Genomic DNA, 16,837 nt, shown 5'->3' with positions numbered 1-16,837 from the left:
CCTGTAGCACTGACATTCCACATGATGAAGGTCCTAGAGAGACTGGCCCTGATACATCTTTGAACTCTAGTGTGTTCTGCTCTGGACACCCCTCCAGTTTGCTGGGCATTGGGGTGGAGAATGCCATTATCCACCATCTTCACAGAGCTCTCTTTCACCTGGAGAAACCAGGAAACACTGAGAATAATGTTCTTTGATTTCTCCAGTGCTTTTAACACCATACAGCCAGGGCTACTGAGGAACAAGCTGGACCTTGTTGGAGTGGACCATCACCTGTCCAACTGGATCCTAGACTACCTCACAAACCGACCTCAGTATGTGAGAGCCCGGGGCTGTGTGTCTGACACTGTGATCTGTAGTATAGAAGCACCACTATGTACAGTTCTTGCCCATTTCCTCTTCACACCTCAAACAGAATAAATAATTCAACACAAAAATAATAAATGCAATATAAAAAGCAACACAACAAAAAGTTACCCTTTGGGCAGCAGCAAGAGAAAAACCTAAGGATTGGTCATCAGTATGTGATTTGTTGGGGTCCAGTACTCAGACTCTGCACACATCATCTGTTCTAGTAACCTCCGGATGACAGAAGCTGCTGGTGAACAGGCAGTGCAGGCAGCATAGCTTATACCAGTAATAGAAGCCCTGTTTACTGACTAGAAATGGATCTACTGAACTGCAGTGCAGCTCATAATACTTACCACCATCCACTAGCAGAGGCCACTAGAACAAGATAATCTGTGTGGGGTTCAGGCGTCAGAACTCAAAATATCACGTACTGCTGACCTATCCTGTGAGTAGGTCATCAGTATGAAAATTCCATTTGGAAATCCCTTTAATTGCTGAAATCTATGTTGGTGCCTGACATCTTTCAGTTTCTGGTGCTTAGACTACCTTAGATGTGCATACGTTATTAAGAAGTATATCTCTTTTAATACACTTGGTAAATGAGTCCCTTGGTGTTCAGAAAGGGCTCCATATTAAAGGGGTTGGCCACTTGTAGACCAATATTGAGAGACAAATGTTATGGTTTGTATAATAAAAAGTTGTACAATTTTCCAATATACTTTCTGTATAAATTTCTCACGGTTTTCTAGATTTCGGCTCTCTGTCATTCATTCTGTTATTTCTAGAGGATAAAACCATGGTCATGTGATTTACAGTCCATGGTCATGTGATGAGCACACAGGTGTACAGCTGATTACCAGGCAGATGTCTGATTACTGGGCTGTGACTATAACGAGCGGCACCTGTGTGCTCATCACATGACCATGGACCGTAAATCACATGACCATGGACTGTAAATCACATGACCATGGTCAGAGTTTTATCCACTAGAAGTAACAGAATGAATGACAAGCAGAGATCTAGATACAGAAAGTATATTGGAAAATTGTACTTTATTATACAAAATTATACAAACAATAACATGTGTCTCTCAATATTGGTCAGAAAGTGGCCAACCCTTTTAAGTAAGCATCTGAGTGATGAAGAGTATGATTTTCTTTTTTTCATTGAAAAAATTTCTTGACACATGATTGGTGGTCCTAACCCCTTTACTTCATTTTACCATGGGGGCTGTATAATATCTATAATATCTGTATAAGCCCCAGAGGAAACACATTATGAAGTTGGATGACTGTTATTTAGTTTATATATCAAAGTCCCCCAAACCCTTTATAAGGCATATATGGATGTTTCCGTTGGCATGCATTTGCTAAAAGTAATAAATTCTAAATTAATGACAGCAAGTTTCTTTATGAAAACAAGGAAATGCCGGAAATGCCCGGGTAGCATGCAATAAATGTCTGTACACATATTTCCAAACTATGAAGCAATTTATAAAACCTGAACAATGTCAGCATAATGGCAGGGGTGTGTTCTAGGGACTGAAGATACATAAGGCACATTGTCAATGAATGTGGTAAATATAGGCTGAAATTTAGGTCCAGAACTGTTACCTGCAGTGATTTCTTTTTATCTGAGCAATTTTTAGATAATAAAATTTTAATGAAGAGAAATGGCAATAAAAAGCATCAATCCATTCTTAATGAAGATGAAGAAAATGAGATGGTGAGCCTGTTTCATTGCCTTGTAATCTGTTGTGAGTGTATTATATAACTATCATGTTAATATGAGTTAATACTGAGTTTAACCAATTTTTTATTCACAGTTATTTTGGTGAGTAACCATATACTGTATTATAGAAATAAACCACCATACTTACTCATGCTACATGAAATATGGCAATATACAGTCTGTATAAACTACATGCAGAGGATAAGAATATTATACTGTAAATCTGATTATAAATACATTGTCTATTTTGTCTTCTACTTTGATCTTCAAAAAAAATTTTAATTTTTTTTCTGAATCAATGACCATTAAGCTTCAGATAAATGTAAGAGAACATTAATCTAGTCAGCTACAACGGTGTTAAATGTGTTTTAGGTATCATACATGTGTGACCTGTATTCTCCCATTTGTAATGTATTGTAAGTGCAACAATGCTTCATTGTTATGAATATAGATACCCATGCTTCTGGATAATATCAATAGAATGCCACCTTTCATTCATTCATTCATTCATTCATTGGCGCGTTCATGTAAATATCTCATTCATTCATTGTGTTAAATTGGTTCTGGGAGAAATAAAAGTTTGTATGCTTTATATTTATTTGTAGATATAATGCTTCACTGCTGATATTGTCACAATTTGCTGGTCAGAGAGTATCACCAGCATCACATCAGAGGTGTAACTAGTGATCATTGTGACCTATAGGTAAATTGTGAGATGCCTCTATGGCCACCACAACAGATAATTATATGTAATTGCACATTTACACTATACATATAAAACATGGCAATGCAACAAATATAAGCATATGTACAAAGATTAGATACACACCTACACATATCAATTCTGCATAGGTAGACTGCACAAAAGAGATGAAAGTCATCCTCAGAAAGAAAAAAAATACAATAACAAATACTATTGCAAAAGTTCACATATTATTTATTTACATAGAAAATATAAATATATGCACACAGAGTATGTAGAAAGGTACACACAACTACACACATTCATATATACTCACATATAGAATATACATACAAAAAACATGTAGATCTATTAACACAGATACACAAGAATTCAGAAACATAAAATACATGTGTATACAGATGAAGCAAAGCTTAACATTACAGTTGATGTGCTAAATTAACAGTTGCAGCACACTTTAACTTAACATTTTTCAATGGCTTTTGTTGCATGATATTTTGCCCCCTTTACTGGTACCACAGTATAATAATGGCTTTACTTGCTCCATATAGTATAACACATCCTTTATTGATGCTAATACAGTATAGTGTCCCTTTTTTCTAGTCCCCACACAGTATATTGCCTCCTTTATTGCTTTATTGGTCCCCTCACAGTATATTGCCCCCTTTTCTGACACCCACAGTATATTGTTCCCTTTGCTTTTCCCCACACAGTATATTGATCCCTTCACTGACCCCCCTCATCATATTGTCTCTATGGCTCCCACATGGTATATTGTCAATCCCCTTAGACCCTAGGGGTTCACGTGCCACCAGGGGAGGGGGGGGGGTCACCACTGAGGCCAAACACAGGCCTCAGCAGTGACCCGAGTTATGTGATGTCAGACACAGGCTGGAAGAGGCATGATGTGGATGCGAGGAGACCATTAGATGAACAGGAGAGGTGAGTATAACTGTTTGTTGTTTTCACTCACTCCAGGTGCAGCACAAGTTTGACAGCAATGGGTAGCAGCCAATGTTTTACTCATGATGCCTGTCGCATCTGGCCTTTGCTTCTGCCTCCAGGGTATGGACGCTGAAGAATTCTGCAGCACCCTCTGGAAGAAGAAGCAGAGGTTAGACTGCACAGGAGCAGGAATCTGTGATTAAAATTCCATAAATAGGGGGACCATATGCTGTGGAGGGGGTAAAAAAGGGGGTCATATATGTTGTGGGAGCCATAAAATGGGGTTGTATACTGTGGGGTGGCAAAAAAGGGTCATATATTGTGGGGGGCCATAAGAAAGGGGGACCCACCATGACATGGGGCATTTTTAGGAGGAATATAGTTGGATGGTGCAATACAGAGTCATAGGAAAAGATGTCATGAGGAATACAAGTATTTACTAATACAGACATGTCAGGAGAGATGACAAGTCTTCTTTAAGAAATATTTTTAAAAGATATTCAATAAAGTGGCACAAACTGATTTTCTTACAGCATACCATAAACAATTGCCTCATATAATGAGTTTTGACTTGAAAAAATACAAACTGATTTTCTTCCAGGAAATTTTTGGATATAAAGAACAACCGAAAAGAAGATTTCTCAGCGTTCTTGGATATATTTTCACCTGTGGATTCATGTGGTTGATTTTCTATTGGAAGCCAGAATGGCATGTATGGGCACATTGTATTCCATCCTACTTGGAAGATGCTGATACCATACTGCTGAAAACGACAGTAAGTACTGAGTATATGAGTAATGGTGGCCGTATACTTGTATTTAGCTAAAAATATTAATACTTTTCCTTTTATTTAATATTGTCTATAAAATAAAAAAAAGGGTCTGTAAACTGAATACTAAAATGTGCTAACAAATAGGAAGATATAGCCAGAAATACAATGGTGTGAGCTCTAAAGTCTGATGGCTTTTGTTATAACTCAGGATGAATTTGAGCAATATGTTAGGAAGAAGGTGTCATGGATCCAACTACAGAACCTGAATATATCACTGAATACAACATCCGCACAACCACTGATCGCTGAAGGCAAGTCTATCATAAACAAAGTCATCCGGAAGACAGATCTGAAGGTAATGTACCATATCCGGGATTCATTGGTATGTGGTTATAGCATTGTAATATTGTTCATATCGTATTATGCTGTACTTATACACATTTTGTTGGTTTTGAGCAATGCATTAGTATGGTATAACAGTATTCTGTGGGGTTTTGTAAACAGTCATTGGGAAAAGAAGCTACACATATACTATTTACCCATCATATGATTATGAAATTAATACAATTATTTTTTCATTTTTTTATGTTTATATTTCTATGACAGTTGTAAAGTAAGTCATACATTCTTAGTATAAGGAAATAAGCATTCTGACCAACTTGGAACCAATCACTTTTAGTATTGTGGATAAAATGATTTTTACTGAGTGTAAAATTGTACAAATCATTAATGTCTATGGCTATAGTAAAACAGCGAGATATTACATTTATTTTCTTACATTGTCAGTGCAAGTCTCAATACCATGTTATTCCACAGCGTTAGATTTTATACTGAATACCTCTACATTATCATAGTCGCTTGAAATGATACAGTTAAATTATACCAAACCTTGCAGAAAGAACTAGCTACTACTGGATCCATTAATCTCATTACTTAATTGTTTAATTACAGCATTTCCTTTCCAGATTGTCTCTTATGAAGACAACAATGGTGAAAGCTTAGAGTGCTTAGCAAGTATAGCAAGTTCCTCATGACAAAGTAGCTTTGAGCTGGGATGAAGTGTCTCAAAACAGAGGATTCATTCAGCAACCTTCCATAGCCTTAATTTGTTAGTCCATAACCACTTTTCTGTGTATGAATATTTTGCAGCTTTCATTCCTTAATATTTAGTAAATGAGCTGTACATTGAGCGACTTTCATGTGAATGTTAGATGAAAGTCACATTTCATTTGACAATTATAAGGAGAATATGTTAGTGTCAGTTATTGATATAGACTATGTAATGTGTATGGCCCTCCATTTCAACAGATATTATGTTGCATTAAATTTTATTGGTAAATAGAGATGAGCGAACAGTGAAATGTTCGAAGTTCGATTCGAGTAGCCGCTCAATACTTGACTGTTCGATCGAACATCGAACCCCATTATAGTCTATGGGGAATAAATACTCATTTAGGGGGAACCACTATTCGACTCAGGAGGGTCACCAAGTCCACTATGACACCCCAGGAAATGATGCCAACACCCTGGAATGCAACTGGGACAGCAGGGGAAGCATGCTTGGGGGCATCTAACATGCCCAAGTCACTGTATTACGTCAGAATCCCTGTCAGCTTGTGATATGCGGGAGCTGACTTTTTCCCATAGGAATGCATTGATCAGTGTTGATTGGCCGAATGCCATACAAGTACTTAATTTGGCCAATCAACATTGGTTCTGCCGGTTCTGCCAACAGCTCGGCTGCATCTCCGGTGTAGCCTAGCTGAGTGCACGGCCAGCACTGCTACATCTTGGCATAGGAATGCATTGACCAGCCGTACAGAGTACAGCATTTGGCCAATCAATACTGGTTCTGCTGGAGGAGGTGGAGTCTAAGAATGGTCCACAGCAGTCTCTATTCTAGTCTCCTCACAGATGAGCCTCCAGCAGAACCAGTGTTGATTGGCCGAATGCTGTACTCTGTATGGCATTTGGCCAATCAACGCTGGTCAATGCATTCCTATGGGAATAAGTCAGCTCGCGCATATCGCAAGCTGACAGGGATTCTGACCAGATAGAGCCCCAAAGAGCTGGGTGAGTGACATTCCCACCTAAATAAAGGTAATCCCTAGTTAACCCTGCCTGTACATCTATCCCTGTCTCACAGTCACATGGTTCACAGTGTCATATGCCCCGGATATTAAATCCACTATTCGTATAAATTGGAGGTCACCTGATTTAGCCAGCCAATTACTTTTTCAGATTTTTTTTCGATGCCTCAGTTGTTGTAGTTCGTGTCCCACCTCCCCTGCACAGTTATTGGTGCAAAAAAAGCGCCAGGGAAGGTGGGAGGGGAATCAAATTTTTAGCGAGTTTGCCACCTGATGTTCGTCTTGAATCGAACATCTTGAACAGCCTGATATCCAATCTAACATGTACTCGATCAAACGCTGTTTGCTCATCTCTATTGGTAAACCATACCGGGGGCATAATTAGGAATGTTATGTCCCTGTCATCCATGATTCCCCACAATCCTCCCTGATGCAGGAGGAACATACTTCTATACTTTCAGAGGACAGAAAGAGGGAAAAACCTTGTGGTCACACCCTAACCATTCCCATTCCACATCCATGGCTCCTATTACCATATCTAATCCCACCTAAAAGAAGCCTCCTTTGTGTCCTACACAATATGATACCCCTTGTAGAGTTATTTGCATAGTATAATTCCCCATACAGTGCCTCCTACACAGTATAATGTTTTTTAAGGTCCCCACACAGAATAGAAACATAGACATTGAAGAATTGATGGCATAAACATACCACATGACCACATGATCCATCTAGCCTGCCTTTGTGATATTACCATTTTTCTTAGGATGCACATGTTTTTTTATCCCAGGCATGCCTAAAGGGGTATTCCCATGTACATAATTATTTTTAAATTTGTAGATAATTAAAAGTTAAACATTTTTGCAAATATAGGTACCGTATTTTTCGGACTATAAGACGCACTTTTTTCCCCCCAAATTTGGGGGGAAAAGAAGGGTGCGTCTTATAGGCCGAATGTGGCGCCTGGCATCCGCTGTAATAGAGAGGCGGAAGCCGGCAAGTGATAGACGCCATTACAGGTGCCGGGGCCTGCGACATCGCTGCGATCCTCTGTCCTGCATGAAGCCAGCAGCGGGAGGAGTGATGCTATTCCGCTCCTCCGTCCCCCCGCCGCTGGCTTCATGCAGGACAGTGGAGCGCAGCGATGTCTCAGGCCCCGGCGTCTATCCCTCCCCGGCATCTGCCTCTCTAGTACAGCGGATGCCGGGTCAGTATCGGTGGCCTCTTCTCCCCCGGGGCCGGTCCCCACCGGCCCCGTACCTGTAAAGTTGCAGGCCGGCTCCTGCGCGGCGATATCGCAGGAGCCTACCTGTTCGGGTGACAGCCGGGAGCCTAATGAGGCTCCCAGGCCTGTCACTGCTATATTAGTATTGTGGCTGGTCTCTATGACCAGCCGTAATACTAATAGACAGAATGTCCCATAGACGGCAATACAGTTGTATAATAGTTGTATAATAGTTGTAAAATAGTAAAAAAAAAAAAAAAAAAAAAGCTTTAAAAATATATAATAAAAATATGAAATAAATAAAAGTTCTAAATCACCTCCTGTCCCTAGAATATATATAAAAGTAGAAAATCATATATCATAAACCACCGTTTTTTTTTTCAATAAAAGGTGATCTACGCAATAGATATTCCCCAAAATGGTATAACAAAAAGTACTTCTGGCCCCGCAAAAAAACCACTCTATGCATCCCCGTACAGCTGCAGGGTCACCTGTCAATGTGGCCTTGCAGCTGCTGCAAAACTACAACTCCCATATATTAAATATTTTACCAGTTTTTGCTTCAAAATTTTTTTCCCCTATTTTCCTCCTCTAAAACCTAGGTGCATCTTATAGTCCAGTGCGTCTTATAGTCCGAAAAATACGGTAATTAAACATTGTTCAGAGTTTTAAACATTTTCTCTAAATATCTTGTGGTCACAGTCTGTTATCTTGATCAGTTGCCAGTGGATACGACCATGAATGTAGGAACTTTCTAAGGTCAGAAAATCTGCCATGATTTCCTTATTGTGGCCAGGATATCTTCTCATACATGTAGTGTCCCTGCCTGATAGTCTAGCTACAATAAGAAAATCATGGCTGGGTTCCTGACAAGTCCCAGACCAGAGAAAGTTTCTGCATTTGTGGTCATATCCATTGGCAACCGATCAAGACAACAGACCATCACCACTAAGATAGTGAAAGAAAAGCTTTAAACCCCTTCCCGCCGATGGCATTTTTTGATTTTCGTTTTTGACTCCCCTCCTTCTAAACCCCATAACTTTTTTATTTCTCCGCTCCCAGAGCCATATGAGGCCTTAATTTTTGTGGGACAAATTTTTCTTCATGATGCCATCATTAATTATTCTGTATAATGTACTAGGAAGCAGGAAAAAAATTCAGAATGGGGTGGATTTGAAGAAAAAATGCATTTCTGCGACTTTTTTACGGGCTTTGGTTTTACGGCATTCACTGTGCAGCCAAAATTACATGTCCTGTATATTCTGTGTTTCGGTACGGTTCCAGGGATACCAAATTTATATGGTTTTATTTACATTTTGACCCCTAAAAAAAATTCCAAAACTGTGTTAATTTTTTTTTTTTTTAAAAGTCGCCATATTCCGACGGCCGTAACTTTTTTATACGTAAGTGTATGGGGATGCATAGGGCGTCTTTTTTTGCGGGGCCGGGTGTACTTTTTAGTTCTACCATTTTCGGGAAATTTTATTGCTTTGATCACTTTTTATTCAAATTTTTATCAGAATCAAAACAGTGAAAAAACGGCGGTTTGGCACTTTCGACTATTTTTCCTGCTATGGCGTTTACCGAACAGGAAAAATATTTTTATAGATTTGTAGAGCGGGCGATTTCGGACGCGGAGATACCTAACATGTATATGTTTCACAGTTTTTAACCACTTTTATATGTGTTCTAGGGAAAGGGGGGTGATTTGAACTTTTAATACTTTTTATATTTTTTTATATTTTTTTTTTTTACTTTTTTTTTTTTTGCATTTATTAGACCCCCTAGGGGTGTTGAACCCCAGGGGGTCTGATCACTAATGCAATGCATTACAATGCTAATGCATTGCAAAAAATCATCCTTTCTTTTGCAGGCTGCATAGACCAGCCTGCAAAAGAGAGGATTTGCAGACAAGCCTGGGAGCCTGTACAGGCTCCCGGCTGTCATGGCAATGGGACGTCGGCCCTGGAGCATGCTCCAGGAGCTGGCGATCCCGGGCAAAATGGCGGCGGGAAAATGGCGCCTCCGGCGCCTTTGACCGCGGCGCCGGAGGGGTTAATGCCTCCGATCGGTCCGGGGACTGATCGGAGGCATTAAAGCCGGTTGTCTACTGCTTAAAGCAGTAGACACCCGGCGGCTATGGCGGCCGCCCGGCTCCCGGGCGGTCGCCATAGTTACAGACCCGACATGCGCCGTACTATTACGGCACATGTCGGGAAGGGGTTAAAACCCTGCAGAATTTTTAACAACTTATATTTGCAAAAATCCTTAACTTTTAATTATCTACAAATATACATATGATTATGTTCATGGGAATACCCCCTTTAAATTCCATTAATGCAGATTTCCCAACCGCATCTGCTAGAAATTTGTTCCAAGCTTCGACTACACTATCAATGAAATAATATTTTCCCTTAGTGCCCATCAGTGCCCCCACCTTATAATTCTTGCAGGATACATTTCCCCCTTAGTTGCCCTACACAGTACAATGCCCCTTCAGTGTACCACTCCCACAATATAATGACCCACAATGGAGCCCTACACACTAATACCTCCTTATGTCCTACATAGTATAATGTCTACTCAGTGCCCCCCTTCCATACATGTTCCCTCAATGGGCTCCCCACACAGTATAATGTCCCCTCAGACAGTAGAACCTCCAAACAGTGTAATGTCTCTTCCATTCACCCACAGTAAAACACCCTCTCAGTGGACTCTCCATACAATAAAATGCCATCAATAAGAAGTTATACTCATCCCATTCCCTGGCGCAGGTTTCCTCTGGTCTGTGCTGTTTGTGGATTGGTGCGGCAGGCAAGATAATATTACATCATACCTACATCTAAGCCATCAGCAGCAGTGACAAGGGATGAATGGTGAAGCATTGTTCTAAACTCCACATGCATCATGAGTATGAACATAGAGCTGAAATCAGGACACAGAACATTGATGTGATGGGCCAGACAGCACAATCCTGCTCATGCCCCATAGCAAACACTATGACTGCTATAGCAATCGTTCTGCCCCTAAGACATAACATAAAGCTTTGATCTATTTCTCATTGGCATTGGCAGGTAAAGATTATCAAAGTTCAGAAAATCTGTTATGTTTGGGATGGAGAAGAGCAACAGTTTAAAAGAGCCGGGTAAGTACAAAGTCAGACAGTTCTCCTCTAGAGCCACCTTACAACCTGCACCAACCTACAAATGTAAAGCACCCCTGAATTAATGGTGCTATATAAGTAAATAATAATAATCATCATCATTATAAACCATGTATTTGGTTATAGAGTTCTTGAGGACAACCTTACCTGTCATGACATTCATACAAAATTTGCTTCTGGACTAACAAGTGGAGAGCAGAGTATCAGGTAACTACACATGCTTGCTCTTTACCATGTGTTGTATTATGTGTACCACAAATCAAGTACTGTGCTGGTTATGGCAATATGATATGCAAGTGATAATGATGAGCGTTATTATCAATATTGCAGTTCTCTTATTTTGACTGTAAAAAAAGGCTGCAAATTAAAGGGGTTGTCTAAAATTTTAATGTTTGCTCATATCCACGTACTATTATTTCTGGAAGTCCCCATAGACTGTGAATGGAGAATCTGTATGCGCAGCCTGCCATTATATTCAGAATGCTACCACTTACCCTGTAGATGAAGAATAATATTAAAACTTGGGCTAACCTATTTAATGACATGATAGCAATAACATTCATATTGGATGGGACTTATAGGTGTTTTGTCCATTTGGTGGGAAAAAAAATGATTTAATAAGCAGTGGACATTAAACAGGACAGGACTAGAGGTGAATACTGGTTATTTTTTAACCCATTGTGTGCTGGTTTGATTTTCTTTCCCGCTGGGCGGGCCCTTTCGGAAACAGAGTGAGGTAACATTGTAAAGAGATTATTACTCACCACCTGAAACACCTATCAAGATGCATAAAGAAAAACATGGTCTTCAATGGTCCTATTTTTTGAGGGTATAATAATCTAACTGTAAATATCTATTCTCTCCTCAAACCCTCATTTACAAAAAATTTTTTAGCACTTTTTATTGAATAATGTATTCAAAAATACAAATACCTACCACGTGATAATATGATGAATTGTTCTACCTTTACTATAATCACATTTTTCTCTGTAGACAGTCTATTTGTGGACCCAATGCTATTGAAGTTGATGTTGAGCCAATATGGAAATTACTGTTCAAAGAGGTACTGTTTGTTGTAATGTTTTTTTTATTAAAAGCTGTACATTGTCAGTGAGTAATAATTGGCACATGTGCAAAACCACAGAAGGGAAAAGGTATACAAAATAAGTACTACAATGTATATATATATATATATATATATATATATATATATATATATACCACATGTTCCATCATATTGGTACCGATCACCTTATAGCCCCCTTAGGCCTTATTAATGACAGTGAATAGCAGCTGTGTGACAGCCATTTTTAAAGCCATTAATGTCTATGGATATATTCACATGTCTGTTTTTGACAGACTGTTTTTCACAGCTGTCAATACTGACATTTTCATAGAACAATATGTCCTTGTGAATAGACGCATAGAGATTTATGGGTTTTGAAGCGGCTGTTTGTCAATCTCACAGTCATTATCCATTACACAGTCATTGTGTAAACTATTGTGTAAATTATTTTTACCTAGGTGCGACTGCACACTCTGCACTCAAGTTACACCCCTGCAGAAAATGTCATGTTACATGAAAATATTTGAAAAATATCTAAATAAATATGTTGCAATTTTATGGACTTGTTCTATAGGAATTTATTGTATAAGAAAGTTACCACAAAAAATCAAGGTGCCTGAAAATGTGCATAGCAAATGCGCCAATAGGTCTCTCATGTTCCTCTCCATTGTAGTCTGGCTCTATAACAACCTATCATTTGTTTGGTGATATACTAATGAGCTCAAAATACACTCTAGAGCAGTGAGCTGGAAAACATCCCAGAGTCTTTAATGGGTTATTACAAAACATGACTACTTTCTTTCACAAAGAGCTCCACTTACTCTTCTCAAGCAGTGACATCAACAGTGACATGGATCGTTTGAATGGGACTGAGCTGCCGCATGGGACTGAGCTGCCTTCTTTGTGAGATAAAGTGGTGCTCTTTCTGACTGAAATTGCCATGTTTTTAAATCTTGAATAACGTTAGGTTCACACTAGTGTTCGACCTTCTGTTCTTCAGGTTTGCTTGTGGCCCGAAAAACGAAAATTTAATCGGATCCATTGGGTCACAGCCCGAAAAATGCTGAAAAATGTGTAGAGAAAGGACTTGCAGGACTCTTCTCTACACATTTTTTAAGCAGGTTTGGGGATAGAAACACCAAACATATAGTGAGCACTATTGCCTAATACACACACAGGAAGACAGGGGTTGGCAGAATGAAGGTTAGCAGGTGAGCACAATAATCCTTAATGAAGGAGCATACCAGCGCCGCACCTCCCATGAGGCGACCTGAAGCGACCGCTTCAGGCGGCACTATGCCAGGGCCTCGGGAGGGCGGCTTTTTTTGCTGACCTAAGCCAGTCCAGGACAAGCTGTCCTGGACTGGCTTAGCGTCAGCGTGTCTGCAGCCTGACACGGGAAGCGAGCGGTTTTGGGGCGACCCTGCTAGACGCAGCGCTGCTCCAGCGGCCGCCCCTCACACTCAGGCAGAGAGCAGGTCCTCTCCCTGCCTTCTCTCTGCCTGCGAACGCCGCTCGCTCCACTCGGCCACGCCCCCTTCCGCTTGGCCCCGTCCCTTTCTTGCGACCCCCGCCCCTCCTCGGGAGGGGCGGCTTTCTGATGCCGCTTCAGGCGGCAGAAAGCCCAGGTTCACCCCTGGAGCATACTCACAGAGGTAACTAGAGGTGGTTTCGTATGATCAGAATGGTAAGCATAGAGAGCTGAAATTACAGTTAAGGCTCCGTTCAATAGGTGCTGGCTTACGTGCACTACACATTGAAATCAATGGGAGACTTTGTAACCCATTGATTTCACTGTGTTACGCGTGTAAGTCGGCACCCATTGAAATCAATGGGATCTGTTTTGAAGGGCCGCGCTCTGACACGTATATACATGTCTAAATGAGCGGCGCATTATTCCGCCTAAGGTGTAGAGATGAGCGAGTAGTGAAATATTCGAAAATACGAAATTCAATTTGAGTAGACCTCAATATTCGACTATTTGTTTGAATATTGATTCCCATTCTATGGGAAAAACATGCTCATTTCAATGACACTTCAGGAAATGATGCCAACACCTCTGGTATGCAACTGGGACAGCAGGGGAAGCATGCCTGGGTGCATCTAACATGCCCAAGTCACAGTATTATTATTAATAATAATAATAATAATTATTATTATTATTATTATTATTAATATTGCTGCTGCTACGACTGCTACTGATTTAGCCAGCCAATGACTGTATACGTTTTTTTTTCCAAAGCCTACGTTGTCCTAGTTCCTGTCCCCTGTTCCCTCCCCTGCATATTTATTGGTGTAAAAAAAGCGCCAGGGAAGGTGGTAGGGGAATCAAATTTTTACTGTGTTTACCGTGTGGTATTCCACCAAGTACGAGTATTTTGAATACCTTAGTATTTGAACAAATACCTACTCGATCGAATACTACTCACTCATCTCTATTAAGGTGAAAAAAGCAAAGGTTTTACTTTTTCTTTGATATTAATGGCATATTTGCTTGTAAAAAAGATCAAGATTTAAGGTTTAATAATTGTTTTGTGGTTTCCATTTTTTTTTAGGTCTTAAATCCTTTCTATGCATTTGAAATGTGTAGTTTGGCCCTTTGGTTGGCTGTGGGCTTTATAGCATATTCCATTGCTGTGATCATTATGACTCTCATATCCATCATTTTTACAGTGCATGATCTGAGAAAGGTAGGTAACACTCAAATATACTGTAAACCATGTTACAAATGAGCTGAGCATCTAAATACAGTAACTATAGTAGCATCTAAATCTGAGAAATTTCATTTAGTTATTGAAGCATACTTTACATACACCATTCATGTCAATAAATTGTTAGGTTTAAATATAAGTAATGGTGGTGCTATAAAAGAGCAATAATATTTCACACAAATATTTCTAGAGGTAAGTGGTGTACTGTTAAAGGAGTTGTTCTTGTGAAATATTATCAATATTTATCATTATGAATGATCTTAAAAAAAATTGAAAGTTATTTCTAGGAACCGAAATGTGGATCAGAATTGTTTTTCTGGAAACACTGACCCACTATTATGGCTATCTTTGGTATTGCACTTCTATGGGGATAAGCTGCAATTCCAGATACAGTCCATGGACAATTGCGGAGTGAGATTTGAGATAAACAAAATAATATATTTAAGCATTAAAAAATCTAATTTAGATGAACATCTGAAATATGTATGCTCTAGAGGCTCTCTTTTTAATTCAAGCCATGTGTGTGTCCAAAAAAGTCAAATAACTGCAAAAAACTCTTTTTTATGCTCATGGAGATCAGCATTGAAACTAAACATTATCAAGGACCTTTCACCACCTCCACCAATTCACGTTTTTAGCATTCCAGCACAGTTGGAATTTTTCTCTAGCCTCACCATTCCCGAGCAACGGGTAGCAGGTAGGGTTGAGCCGATCTTGAGATTTCAGGATCGATTTCAAAATCCGAATTCCGATTATTTTCCAGCCAATCCTGATCCCGATCGTGATTGTGAAATTTGCTTTTGCGATCCCGATCCTCAACCCTATTCAATACTTCTCTATGGGAAAAGTCACTTGAGCCGATCTTGAAATAATCTCTGACCTTGATCCCACTGGAAAAGATTGGGTTGGAATTCCGATGGCGATCATGAAATTTACTCAATCGCCGATTGGAATCCGATCTTTTCCGATCCCAATCGCTGAACCCTAGTAGCAGGTAGTTTTGTTGCCTTATGAGTTATTCAATTTATGAAGGGCAGTGTCGGAGGAGCTGTGAGGGGAGGGGGGAAGTTATTCAGAACTCCAAACAGTGGCAACTAGTGTCAGAGCTCAGAATCATACTCCTTGCCTGCTTCTGCCTGACACCACCCTCCTGACTGTGCAGAGCCTAAATAATGCACCAGACACCAAAATTAACAGCATTGATTTTCCTGGAATGTTGGGGACTAGAGAAAAAAATTCCAACTGTGCAAGAATCAATGGATCAGCAGCTATGAACTGGACCTCTTGTAGATGGTGAAAGGTCCTCTTTAATTCATAAATAAAGTCCAATAAGATAACAATATCTATGTTATGCTTCAGATACAAAAGTAATGTAACTGCCCATACTTGCTATGTTTCTCTACTTCAACCAATACTCTTTCACTAAAGAAACTATAAACTTAAAGGAGAACTATCAGAAGGTCTTCTATTCTATTTTCTGTGTTTTGATACTATGTTTTAAAGGGGTTCTCAAAGATTGGATATCAATAGCCTATAGTAGAAAAGATTATCAATATCAGATTGGTGGAGGTCTGACATCCAACCCCAACAGTAAGCTGAGTCAGAATCAAATGGCTCTCTATACTAGTGAGTGTGCGGTGCTATTGAAGCTCAGCTCCCATTTTCTTAGCAGGGGCAGAATAATGGTAACAAATGCGACAATTCAAAAAAAAAAAATAAAAGGGCAAAACAATTTAGTTTCACCCACATTAGTTGTCTCTAATATAAAAAGAAAAATATTGCATATCTTTGATTTTAGTATTATGCATATGTGCAAAATGTGGTATACTTTTGGTTTTCCAGTATCAAAATATAACTAATATATTTAACCCAAAGGAATCTGTAAAACTTCACAACCTGGTGGAATCAAACAACAGTATCAAGGTGACCATAAGACAAAAAAATGGAGGTATGCTATTTTAAGAATTACACAGTGCAAGAAGTTTCCGTTAAATAAAATTGTATTGTATGCTGTATATGTTATATAAAATGTATATATTATATGTAAATCTAATATACAGGCACTCATTCAGGAAAGGCT

General features: G+C 39.4%; 1 protein-coding gene across 1 annotated transcript in view; it reads left to right on the top strand.

Moving 5' to 3' along the window:
- The first annotated feature begins 2,013 nt into the window (after positions 1-2,013).
- The window catches only part of LOC142197896 (putative cation-transporting ATPase 13A4), a 37,183-nt gene continuing 22,359 nt past the window's right edge, over positions 2,014-16,837 (top strand). The window contains exons 1-8 of the mRNA XM_075268567.1: positions 2,014-2,076; positions 4,332-4,505; positions 4,711-4,857; positions 10,892-10,962; positions 11,107-11,187; positions 11,974-12,043; positions 14,602-14,736; positions 16,633-16,705. Coding sequence (XP_075124668.1) covers positions 2,014-2,076; positions 4,332-4,505; positions 4,711-4,857; positions 10,892-10,962; positions 11,107-11,187; positions 11,974-12,043; positions 14,602-14,736; positions 16,633-16,705 — 814 coding nt within the window. The remainder of the gene's footprint in view (positions 2,077-4,331; positions 4,506-4,710; positions 4,858-10,891; positions 10,963-11,106; positions 11,188-11,973; positions 12,044-14,601; positions 14,737-16,632; positions 16,706-16,837) is intronic.

The sequence above is a fragment of the Leptodactylus fuscus genome, chromosome 3 (assembly GCF_031893055.1).
Source record: "Leptodactylus fuscus isolate aLepFus1 chromosome 3, aLepFus1.hap2, whole genome shotgun sequence".
Taxonomy (NCBI): Eukaryota; Metazoa; Chordata; class Amphibia; order Anura; family Leptodactylidae; genus Leptodactylus; species Leptodactylus fuscus.
Note: the sequence above shows the minus strand (reverse complement) of the source record. Positions and strands in the feature narration are given on the sequence as shown.